Source organism: Denticeps clupeoides, chromosome 7, assembly GCF_900700375.1.
Source record: "Denticeps clupeoides chromosome 7, fDenClu1.1, whole genome shotgun sequence".
In the NCBI taxonomy this organism is placed as follows: domain Eukaryota; kingdom Metazoa; phylum Chordata; class Actinopteri; order Clupeiformes; family Denticipitidae; genus Denticeps; species Denticeps clupeoides.
In genome coordinates, this window is record NC_041713.1 from 15505931 (window position 1) to 15518620 (window position 12690).

Genomic DNA, 12690 nt, shown 5'->3' on the forward strand with positions numbered 1-12690 from the left:
TGAGATGATTATATTTGCATCAAATACTGAAGATTTTGTGCCTCGGATCCTGCTGACAAAAAAAAAAAAAAGTGTCTCATTCTGTTGAACCCCAGACATATGATCCTATCACCGGCTCCAGGCATGAATTTGATGGCTTTGTTCCTTGTAATTAATGCATTAAAAATATATGTAGTTACTGAATAATACACAGGAACTGATTCCTGAGGTTTCAGATGGTTAATGATTATCCTATGGCATCTAGTGTGCCCAGGTGTCCTTCTTTGTGTTGTACAGCACAGCATTTCGACCCTTTGCCCAGCATCTTTTATTTCAGTTGCCTATTTGTTTCTTTCAGCTGTTAGTAATATTCACGAGAAAATGCAACAAAGTTTATTATTTATGTAGTGTGCAGTGTTTCACGTGTTTCTACAGGCGGCCCTCACATCCACTACTCAAGAGGAGTGCAGTGACAGCAAAACAAAAGGACATTTGCAGAGTGGAAGGGTGATATATTCTGGAGTTTGTTTGCTCTTTTACGGTGTCATGTTTCATGCCTATCCTATGAGTGTAAATTTGCCCAGTTTTTTTTTTTTTTTATGATTCTTCAACCAGTGATTTTTTTTAATGCAGCATTTTAGCAATTTGCAGTTTGCAGTGAGCCTATCATGATAATGACAGTCAGCATTAGTGAAAGTGAAAAAAAGGGAAGTGATTGTCATTGTGATGCACTGCAGCACCAGTGCTGCACCTGTGCAGGTGTCTTAAATATATCGTATGTGCGCAAAACCATTCCACACACCTTTAGCTACACACACCCCACTGCCATTTTACATTTGCCTGCCATAATTCCCAAATGATTCCCAAATGTACAGTTTTCGTTGTGCTGTTATGACAAAGAGATATCACCTAGCTGGACATGCCAATCGAAAAAATCCAGACAACACGCCTGATGGAGTGTCACGGCTGCCGTCCCCCTTCCCAGCCGCCAGGGGGCAGAGAGGCGTACCGGACCATGTCGCACCGGAAGGACACCACACCCAAGGAAGCTCACAATATAAAAGGGGAGATCAAGAGCAGGTAGTCGTGAAAGCATTCGTTGACACATCTCACGTTTGTTGTAAGACCACGCCTCAACCCGAGCGCACCTTTTTGGATTACCCTCTTGTCTTGCGTTTGCCATTAATTATACAAGGGGCCCTTCCCAATGTCCAAGTCCAGAGATACGGTGAGTGTCAGTTGCCTAGATTTTGGAGGAGAATATTTCTGTTCCCCTGTAACTGGGTGATCTTTTTCTAATTTCATATATATTGCCGTAATTGCTAGAGTAAATATGACAAAGTAAACATCATTTCTTATCTGAGAGCAAATAATACGCATTAATGAAGAAGAGATACAAGTTAATTAACTCGCAAGGCTAATTTCTCCAGTGATGCTTTCTGAGTCTGTCAGCTGCACTGACAAATGGCTCTGTGCCCATGCTGGTGTCTCGATTTGAGTCTGAGTTGCTTTTGCCAAAAAGTATTGTTCTTCTGCCTAGATTGCAGTGCAAATGAATATTACAGGCAGGTGACACATGGTGGTGATGTGCTTTGGGTTCATCTATCTCTTTAGCAGTAGCAGTCACTGCAAGCCACGCCCCCCACTTCATCTAACACCTCTATGTTTAGGAGCTCAGAGAAGGCCATTTCCGGTAATGGAGAGCTGGATAATCACCTGATCTGCGGCTCTCAAGGACAGAACTTTGTCACAGCAAGAGGGCACCAGACACGAGCGTGAATACGTTCTTGATGAGTTGGAAAAAGGTTTCAGTTATCTGATTTGTTATTTGACTCAATCCAGCAGTGCTCCGGTGGAAGATTTAGAAGATTTTGGAGGCTTCCACCATCATTATCATCAAAATGCCAATATGATATTAATCTGTTGACATGCAGACAGTGTCATGACCCCGTCCTACAGCCAATGATCCAGGGCCCTGGATATCTGACAAACAAGGCTTCCACCATCATCCATCAAAACACCAGGAGAACATCTGAAATAACAGAGCAACAGAGACAGTAGAATGTGAAACTGTTCCTTCACCTTTGTGAGACACTTTTGTTCATCACCCCTCTTGTAGAAAAATGGGACACAGAAGTAGTGTTGTTTTCATCAACAAAACTTATGACAATGAAGCCATGATGAAGACAAGATGAGAGATAAATGCTGATCATGTGAAGATAACTATAGCAAAATAGATCATATAATATTGTTGATGAATAAAAACAAGACTAAATATGGTTTACAAGATAAGACCAAGACTGAAATGTCTCTCATTCTTGCTGACGAAAACAAGATGAGATGTAATTTTCTCAACACAATTGCAGAATTAATTTGATTTCAGGGTTCTTCTTATGGGTGAGCAGATGGCTGGGAGAAAATGACGAGGCGATCTTTGGACGCGCTTTCTTTACATTGAAGTGGAATAGAAAATGGAATGTGTGGTCAAAAACCATGGAACAAATCAGAGTGTCTTCTGTATCTGGAATGGATGTAGTGTATTTCTGAGTCTATAAGGTAACAATAATATAGTAATAAGATAATAATGAAATAGGTTTGACCAAAGACACTAAGATACAGATTCATTGACTAAAATTAGACTACAATGTCATCGGTTTTTGTTGACCAAAACTAGAATAAAATATTTGTGAAAAATTCTGACTAAAATATGGCTAAAATGCTCAGACTTTTAGTCAATTGAAACTCTGCTAGCTTAAAAAGAGTATGGACGTGACTAAGTCTAATAAAGACTTAAAGACTAAAAGACTAGTAGGTTAAAACTAAAAAAATTAAGACCACCAAAAACAACTATACATAGAAGGCCACTGTATCAAATATAGAGAGGTTCCAAAAACTCAGCAGCATTCGCTTCTATTAATAAAATCATTTCCAAACTACATCAAGGTGTCATCTTTTCCCCCTCAAGACCCACTGTGGTCACGTAGGTAATGCTGCTGTTCCACACCAAACAGGTTTCCTTATTAAGCTTCACTCTTTTCCCTAAAGCTACTTGGCACATTGTAACAAAACAGAAGTCCATGAAGATGCTGTCAGTTTACACATTGTGTTTGCCAAATCCCCTGGAATTTCATGTCCTCCTGTTGGCTCAGAACAGTCTAAGCTGTGACTCCATCGCTGCATGTGCAGTTTTTTGCAGGCAGGGGCACTTTATTTAAAGGAAGCAGCCGTTCTGGCATCGCTCATGCGGTCAGCATGCTTATCCCACAGCGGGAGTGCGGGGAAGTGGCAGCGCCAAGCCGGATTCTGCAAGGTCAGCCTGTGAGTGTAGCAGCCGCGGCGAACCACCCCGACAAGGATGGAGAGCAGAGCCCGTCCCTCACACTGCAGAGGCGCTTAATCAACCACTCCTCAGCGGGCTCGCCGCCATCACCACCAGCACTCTGCAAGGGGGCCGCTGCCAAATCTACAGCCAGCTCACACCACTGAGCATAATTACTCCATTAGGCTAGCAAGGATAGTCATGTCTCAGATTGACATTCAGAACGGCTGCGTTTTCCCCAACTACGAATTTAGTTTGGGTGACTGTGCTGATTTTTTTTTTTTATGTGCAGTGGGGTTCAGGAATGCATATTCACTAGTTGTCTTAGTAATAGGGCTGATTCAAGATTCATAAAAGAATATATATTGTCTATAAGATAAAAGTAAAAATTGGATTAGTAAAAGTTGGATATTTCAAATAGGACACACAAGAGAAGACAAAGACAAGACAAACATGTGCAAAATGAACATAAATGTGCAAAAAGAGCAGAGATGCGCAAAATGAATTGAGATGTGCACAATGGTCAGTATGTTATCAGGTGCATAATGTATGATATTCTGTCTGTATGAAACTGGAGTGAAACAAAGGATGAAGGAAAAGACTAGTGCTTGCCCGTCTGGGCGGTTTTGGCGGAGAATAGATGTGGAGAGGAACCCACATTAAATATTTATCAGAAAGCTTCCATAGTGTTTTTGTGTGGACAATTTGAAATATTGGGGAACTATTTGAATCATTCAGATATCTGGCAACACGATGATCACAAACAATCCTCGCACCTCCCATTTTAAAGTTAATTCATAAAGTTCTTCTTCTGAGTTACTTTTCTAGATATCTTTCTTGTTTTTATTTTATTATTAATGCACTTCCCCACATGCTATATCTTTTGTAACACTTTGAAAAAAGTGCTATCATTCCAAAATGGTATTTGTAACTCTTTTAATATCCAATCCCTTACCTTCCAACCACAATTTGGGTGCTATATTCAGTGAAAGTGAAGTGATTGTCACTTGTGATACACAGCAGCACAGCACAGGGTGCACACAGTGAAATTTGCCCTCAACAAGGAAACACATGACCAGCAAAGTGTTAATAAAGAATGGTGCCTCCTCACCAATCCTAACGTGTGACAGCATCAGTGATAATAAATACAGGACGAACCAAAAGGACAAATAAAAAGCTGAAGTAAAGAAATATTTGAATTCCTCATATTCATCATGTTGGCAAGTTCCATGAATGAAAGCCAGTGCTCCATCTTGTGGAACAGCTTTATGTGCCTTTCATCATTAAATCCCATTTCACTACAAAAAATATAGACATAGCAACTGACTGCTGGAGCTGGGAAAATTGCATCTTTTCTAAACATTCAGACAGCAAACATTAACATTTAGATTTGAATATAGTTTGTGTATGCATTAAAATCTACAGTTATATTTCATATTTGAAAAATGTTTAAATAAATATTTATTAAATGTGAACTACTCTTCATAACAAGAGAATATGATAATCATTTAAACTTTAACTTTACATGGAGTGATTGAGTGAAGGAGTGAGTAAGTGAACGAGAGAGTGAGTGGGTAAGTAAGCGATTGAGAATGTTACTGAGTGAGTGAGTGAGTGAGTGAGTGGGTGATTGAGTGAGTGAGTAAGGAAGTGAGCAAGTGAGTGATTGAGTATGTGAGTGAGTGATTAAGTGAAAGAGTGAGGCATTGAGTATGAGTGAGTGATTAAGTGAGAGAGTGAGGGATTGAGTATGTTATGTTTTGCTTACAATTACAGGCCATATTGTATTTAAAACAACAACTTGGTTTTACTGTATGTTGTTATTACATTTTACATTTACATTTACAGCATTTATCAGACGCCCTTATCCAGAGCGACTTACAATCAGTAGTTACAGGGACAGTCCCCCCCTGGAGCAATTATAGGGTTAAGTGTCTTGCTCAGGGACACAATGGTAGTAAGTGGGATTCGAACCCGGGTCTTCTGGTTCATAGGCGAGTGTGTTACCCACTAGGCTACTACCACCCTTGTGAGTATGTGAGTGAGTGAGTAAGTGAGAGAGTGAGGGATTGAGTATGTGAGTGATTGTGTGAGTGATTTAAGTAAATAAGTGAGTCATTGATTAAATGAGTGAATGAGTGAGTGAGTAAGTGAGTGAGTGAGCCATTTGAGTCTGTTTAAATGCAGAAAGTAATACAGAATTCTAGAGTCATGACATCCCATTTTTCCCTGAGGATTTTCATGTGGGTCTTTGCTTAAATGCCATGTTCTAAATCAACAGATTGTCACTTTGGATTTCAAGGATACTTTGTTTGTCCTTCTTGGGTCCTTCTTGGATAGCCTTGGATGTAAGAGTCTAGTGTGTCACTGAAGAAGGTCCCACCCTTGAATGTTTGCATGCGATTATGGGTTTTCTTGAGAAAAACAGTTGCGCTTTGAACAACTGCCTTTTTTGTAATGTAGTTGCAAACTTGTGTCTTTTCCGCCTCCGTCACTACAATGTGGCAGTTTAAGAGAGAGCGGATTAAGGTATAAAGTCAACCGAAACAGATTTCTGACAGTTTCCCCAAATGTTGAATAAAGATTGACTAACTGTCAGTCTCAATATGGACTAGAAAAGCAGCATACTCCAGTACTGTAGGCTAGAGGAATCATATCACGATCTAAAAGACAAAAAACATTCCACTTATATGATTCTTCTTCCCCAACCATAACATCTTTTGGCTCCATAAGTAGATGGAGTACGTAGATTTCGACAACATGGAATCTGGAGGAAATTCTGCCTTATCCATTCTGAATTAAAGTCCTCTCAACCATGCCCACTGCTACTGTAGGTTTTGCAGTTCGTTCCACATGACCATTGAGAGCTCCATTGTCTTTCACAATAATAATTTCATTTCATGTATGTGGCATTAGATATTTTCCTTTCATTTTAATACCATCTCCTCATTCCAATGCCAATCCTCATGTGCGATTTATTCAGTGCTCTCTTCAGTCCAATCTAAGATTTTGGTGAAGCAAAAAGTCACCAAAGTGATATTTGTATTTGGAGAGAAGATCCCCTGACTGATTGCATGCTTAACAAAACTTTGAAATATACGAACATGCTCCCTCTCATGCAGGTCTGGCTTGTCTCATCCATTCAGCCATGTACACTGTGAGTCACTGAAAGCAATCTGCAATGCAGCACGGCACTCTAGTGGTCACAGGGGGAATGTGTGTGTGTGTGTGTGTGTGTGTGTGTGTGTGTGTGTGTGTAAGAGAATGTGTGTGTACATACAATGTCAATGTACTGTACAGTCGAGTTTAGAATAAATGAGCGATTGACAGCAGCACTGCAGATGTGCGGTCCTTTTCAACTCTGATTGCTTATCTGAAATACTGTACCTTCGCTGCTCTGAATTGTGCTGGAAAGCATGAATATAATTAAGGCGAGTGATTCAAAGTTCTCTAAAGGGGAACAAACTGCTCATTCACACGGTGTCAAAGACGCCTAATGCATCCCTTTCCCACGAGGCAAACAGGCATCAGTGCGCTCACTGCAGACAGCAACTACATGGCGGAGGGCTGAATGGGGCGGAATTATCACAGGAAGACGGGAATCATCCTGAAAAGTGAGATAATTACCTGCATCCCACATCTTTCCTTTTTGACCCCCCCCCAAAAAAGCCTGATGTGCGACCGCACCAGCCTGCGTGTGGTGAATGAGAGAGTCAGGGAACCAGGGCGGGAGAATGAGCATTGTGACTGTAGGCAGGGCCAGTGTTGTCATATCAATGCGCTTCTATGTAATCTGTGCGGCAAGTGACCCAAAGAGGCTCCCATTAACCCCGACTGAGCTCCGTCTTCCAGTACTCTGAGGGCGTGGCCCAAAGCCACTCAGACACCCTTTGATTCTCACAAGACCACACCGATGGTGGGAGCAGGCCGTCTGGTTCGAAAGTTACATGGCCACCTGCCAAACCCAAGGGCTTCAGCCAAGAACAGCACAACTTGGCTTATTGTAAAAATATATATATATATTAATCCAACCATTTTCAGCCATCTTGTTGTGAACCGTGCTCATTGTGACAGGTTCCCCCTTTTGTCGTTCACATTTGAATAATTACCTGGAAGAAAATATTCACCCACCTAACAAAGGAAACAATGTACAGGGCTCATAATTACACCATTAGAACTCATATCTCCAGCAGTGAATGGATTTACCGTGTCCATCATGCCTAGGTAATCTCCTCTTTATTAGAATGAACCAGGTGCCTTTTGAGAGGAAGCAGGAACAAAAGAGGGTAGGTATGCGCAGACGTGTCGAGAAAACTCTGTACGTTTAATTAAATCCCACCACGCTATCTCACTTATCTCTCCAGCATAGGAATATAAAGCGCTGGAACTACATACTCGTTTTTTTTTTTTCTTACAGGAATATAAATCCAACATGAAGATGATATCACTCTTCTGCAACAATGGACATGTCTGTTCTGTTCGTTTCTTCCAGGCGTCATATGCACCCCATGTGCACAGCAGCCATAAACGGCCCCTTTATGTCTTTTTACAGGAAGTCATTAAGCATTTCAACATGTTTAATGAGTTCATTTTATTTTTATTTTAATGTCAGCAGCTGAGTGTCAGGTTAGTTAAACCCAGCCTTTGTTGGAGGGAGAACAAAGGACCCATCAAACATTTCTCATTTTGCCAGTAAGAGCAACACAGACTCTGCTGAAAACATTCAGCTGAAATATCCATAATGGAAATGTATAATTTATTATCATGCCAACTGTCTGTTAACACACTACTTCACTTCTTCAATGTTCTCACATCTTACAAAAAGCAGTCCAAAGATGAGCTTGATACTACAGCACATTTGTAGAAGAGTGATATTTTAATTGCAAGAATAAAAATACCTCCATGAATCTGCAGATGCTTCCATAAGTTGATATTTGACATTTGTTTTTTGTATATGCAGTGCATTTGAAGGAGGAGTTTTGCTGATTTAATACTGTCGATCTCTTTGACATCTTTGACATTTTGATCTTTTGACAGAGACAGAGCAGTATAATCTCTGAACAGTAAAGGGGGGGAACATCCTTGACTCTGAAGAACTACATGCATGATGATTATTTTTTTCATGCATAATATTTTCTTGATAATTATCCTTTTTTTTTTTTTTTTACAATATTTGCATTTGGGACAAATCATTAGTTAACCCTTAAACCTAAAGATATTCCTTGTCAAATAAAGTCACAGAACTAGATCTACGATGATAGTTTCATTTCAGACCCCTATGGACTCCAAAAGTAATTCTCCCAAACTTCATTAGACGGAAGGATAATGAATAGAAGAGTGCTCATATTTAAATTAGCAGCTAATTTCTTCATTTTCTCTGTACCACAAAAGAGAATACGAAGCAGTAAAATTGTTTCGTTCGATACAGAGATTCAAATGAAAGATTCTTTTCACATTCACTAACTCACCGATAATAGGTTTTGGTTTTGCTATGGCATGCTAACATATTTTATGTTTGCCTATGACTCTTGACAAGTATTCATTCAGTTAATTTATTCACTGATACATTTGCAAAGCACAGAGCTGTAAGTCACACTGGGGCTCCACAGAAAATGCCGCAGCACTAAAAGAACTGAATTCACCTGCCGGCTGCGGAGGGTGTCCAGCGGTGACAGCTGCATCGGCAGAGGAGAGAGAAAACACCAGACAGAAGGGGTCCTGCCACCATTAGTCAAATGAAAAGGAACCAGGGGCAGGTGACAAAAGGACACACTTGGTGGCTGCGAAGTCCCAGGCAAATGTTTGCAAAGCACTAGACTATGCACAAAAGGACTGTGAACAATGACACAAGATGTCAAACACTTTCAGATGAGCAAAACTGTGTGCCTCCTTTACGACACTGACACACAGGATAGGCAGAAAATGTCATTAAACTGCAGTTTGCTATACATTTTGTTTACTTAGTATTAATTAATACACATATATATCATCTGTGTATATATTTTGGATATGTATTTTGTGAGTTTAAAGTACAGCTCTGGCTTGGTGTGAGCAGCATTTACATGCTGTCACTGTGTTGACGCAGGTTTCCTCCAGGTTCTCTGGTTCTCTAAATTGTTGCAAGTGTGATTTGTGTATGTATGTATGTGTGTGTGCATGCCATGCAGTGGTTGTGTGCCTCGCACTGGGTGCATCCCCACCCTGCAGCCGCGACCCCGATTATGAAGAAGGACAGAAGTGAGATGGATGGATTGTGAGTATAAATAATTAGATACAGTATGACCTAATATCACAGTTTGGATTGAGGACCTGGGATCCATTCTTATTTGTGATACACCATTAAAAATGAATGAAGGCTTCATAAAGGCTTGATCCCCACTTAGTATTACTGCGGCACTGAGCAGGACACTATGTTGCACCAGGGAGGCTGAACCTGTAATTAATGAATATCTGTCAGTCTGGATTAGAGCATCGGCTAAATGGACAAATGTTAATGACTGAGCGTTTTGTCAGTGGCTGCAGTCAGTGAAGATCAGATTTAATAAAGCAGCTGGTCTCATGGTCTGAACAGTAATGCTATCCTGCAATAATTACAAATCTGTAGGTCTTATCTGAACCTGGCTTTTACCTAAAATGAAATAATATTAGATTATCAACTATAAATATTGGGAATGATTAAAAAAATACATTATGCAAAGCATAAGGCCTAAATATGGAATACTAAAAAGCAGTCCTGTAGGGCAAATGGCTTTAATTTCCTTAAAGATGCTTCAATTAGACCCTCATTAAATTTTAAAGAGTTTTTATGACTACCCTGCAGCCCTTGAAAGGTCAAAGCTGTCACTTGAAGATTAAAAGTTCACTAACACGGTTATTTCAGTGGTCTCTCTCCAAATGCACATTCACATTTAGGCAGAGCTGTAGAGCAGAGGAAGCTGAAGTCATTGACACTTAATATTTTCCATAGGCTTAAAGATGTATCTGAACAGAAACAATGCCCAGTTTATTAACAATCTAGTCAATTATTTAGGCTTCTGCCTGAATAAAGTCTAGTGGTTTTCACATTATTCCATATGTCAAAATGAATACACACACATTAAAATGTATTAGCCAATGCAATGTGCGTATGGGATAAAGGCTTGGTTGAATTGGTTACACAAAAAGAATTGCAAGATTTCATTCAATCTCTGGTGTGATGGCATCATAAGATAAAGCAGCATTCATGAGTCACCAGTGGTTCGTCAACCGGCATAAATGATCTGGCATGACATCCATTCTACATGTCCATTATAGCATGCAGGCTATTTATAGAGACCATAAGACGGAAGTGGCATGAAAACAAGCTGATTTCCCATATGTTCGCCCTCATGGGGGTGCATGTAGTCCCTATTAATAAAAATGGGTTTCTTTAAATATGTACACAGGACCCTCGGGTCAGTGAATATGTGACCCATGGGACTGAACACGGGGTAGATCAACCAGTTCATTTACGATTTTAAAGGCATTGGTTAATAAATATTCCTGGAAAAGTGCAATGTGACAGTGATATATGTGTTCAGGTGCAGGGCTGCAGATTGTTGGACGTAGGACTTGCCAGTGAGCGAAGTCTAATATCACAATTCAGTCTGAGAAAAAAAGTTTTTTATGGGATTGTTAAAATTTTAGCTGTACCCAATGGGTTTGGTAGATTATTCATTCATCACATGGGTAGCTGGATAGAAGGATAGTTAGATGAAATAATTTAGGTGAGGAAAAATACAGCAAAGCCGATTCTGAATAACATGGCTTCAAACTTTAATGCATTCAAACATGCTTAAATCTGATCTTCTTTCCTTTTTTATATTTTTTCCCCTCTGCCATGGAGTAAAAGTACGAAAACGTGGCTCTGTTTGAATTATTCATGACGCTTCCCCGCCATCTTCAGAATATTCCGCTGCACTTACTGCGCATGCGCGACATCGAGCGCGCTACAAGACGTGCTCCCGACTGAAAGTAAAACCATAAGATGCTTTTTAACGCGTTGGAAGCTCTACTTGGACGTTTGCAATAAGGGTAATACACGTGTATATTTCTGCCGTGGGTGTGCGTGTCATTTCCATTCATAATGCGCGACATCTTGTTAGCATTTGCTAGCGTATTTTAGCAACCTCGGTGTTTCCTGAGCGTGCGGCCGCTTTCGAGCGTCTCTCAGGCCCTGGATGGAGCAAGGCCTAGTACGGTAGCAACACCGCGTTAACAACCGCCTGTTGGTAACAGGGTATCTCGTTCCGCTGGCATCGTTGAATGTGCTTTGTCACTACATAGTTAGTTTAGTTTGAAAACAGTTTCATGAAAATGAATTGATACATTTCCCGTCCTCACAATATTAATTAGTCGTATGGCCTTCCTCCGTGTGAGAATAGTATTGTTTTAATTATTGTTATTATTATTAAATTGTTAATATATGCCCGAGTAATTTGTTCATTCTTCATTCATTCATTTATTCAAATTCTTGCCTGACGTTCACTATTTGAAATTCAAGTAAAATGTATGACTGTGATTTTTCTCTGTCTCTGCAGAAAAGGCTGTAAAATGGCATCTCAGGCTGTCATCAGAACAAAACAGACACAGAAGATGGTCAACGGAGTGTTCACTGAAGTTGTGTGCTCTGAATTTAGCAACTATATCTTTGTCGTGCTTACACAGTATGGGAAGATCGGGACTTTGGTATCGATAACCCCTGACAGTAGATCGGGGGACATCAGCCTGCCCTTGTATACAACAAAAGTACTGCTGGGAAAAGATGAGGTAAAATGTTTACATATATTTATAGTCACTAACCGATCAAATGTGAAAGAAAAATTATGAACCTGAAGACCTTTGTTTGCTCTTTTTTTTTCTCTAGCCTTTGACTCATGTCTGTGCAAAAAATGTTGCAACCTTTGTTTCACAAGAGTCAGGGAATCAACCTGTTCTTCTGGGACTGGCACTAAAAGATAGCACCATGGATTCCATTAGAGTCATGAAAGAGATGATAAAAAGCTGTCAGGTCTGGTGACCAGAATGGACTGTTTACAGCCTTGGACTTATGTACACAATGCTTTTTATTAAATAAACGAACGGGTTCTCAGTTTGACACCTTGACCACTGCATAAAGTTCCACTGACTATGCATCACTGTCAAGGTAGATTAATCACCTTTGCTTTTCTTAGTATTCGTATTTCAGCATAGTTTTGCTATTTGCCATATTGTTTTCAAATACTGCACAAATGTGTATTTTTTTTATATTCATGCATTAAAATATAACCTTTAAAAAATATGTTTGTGTGTGTTTGTATTTTATTCCATGCTCCCAATAATACACCCTTGGTGTAGGTGCAGTGTACTTCCGGTAGGTGACGTCAGACGGCGGT

General features: G+C 40.0%; 1 protein-coding gene across 1 annotated transcript; it reads left to right on the forward strand.

The window, feature by feature from the left end:
- Window positions 1-11236: 11236 nt before the first annotated feature.
- psmg3 (proteasome (prosome, macropain) assembly chaperone 3) lies at window positions 11237-12596 on the forward strand. Its single transcript, XM_028987458.1, has 3 exons — window positions 11237-11350; window positions 11857-12085; window positions 12183-12596. Exons 2-3 carry the CDS (start codon window positions 11870-11872, stop codon window positions 12333-12335), a joined length of 369 nt encoding a protein of 122 aa, XP_028843291.1. The 5' UTR covers window positions 11237-11350; window positions 11857-11869; the 3' UTR covers window positions 12336-12596.
- Window positions 12597-12690: the final 94 nt, after the last annotated feature.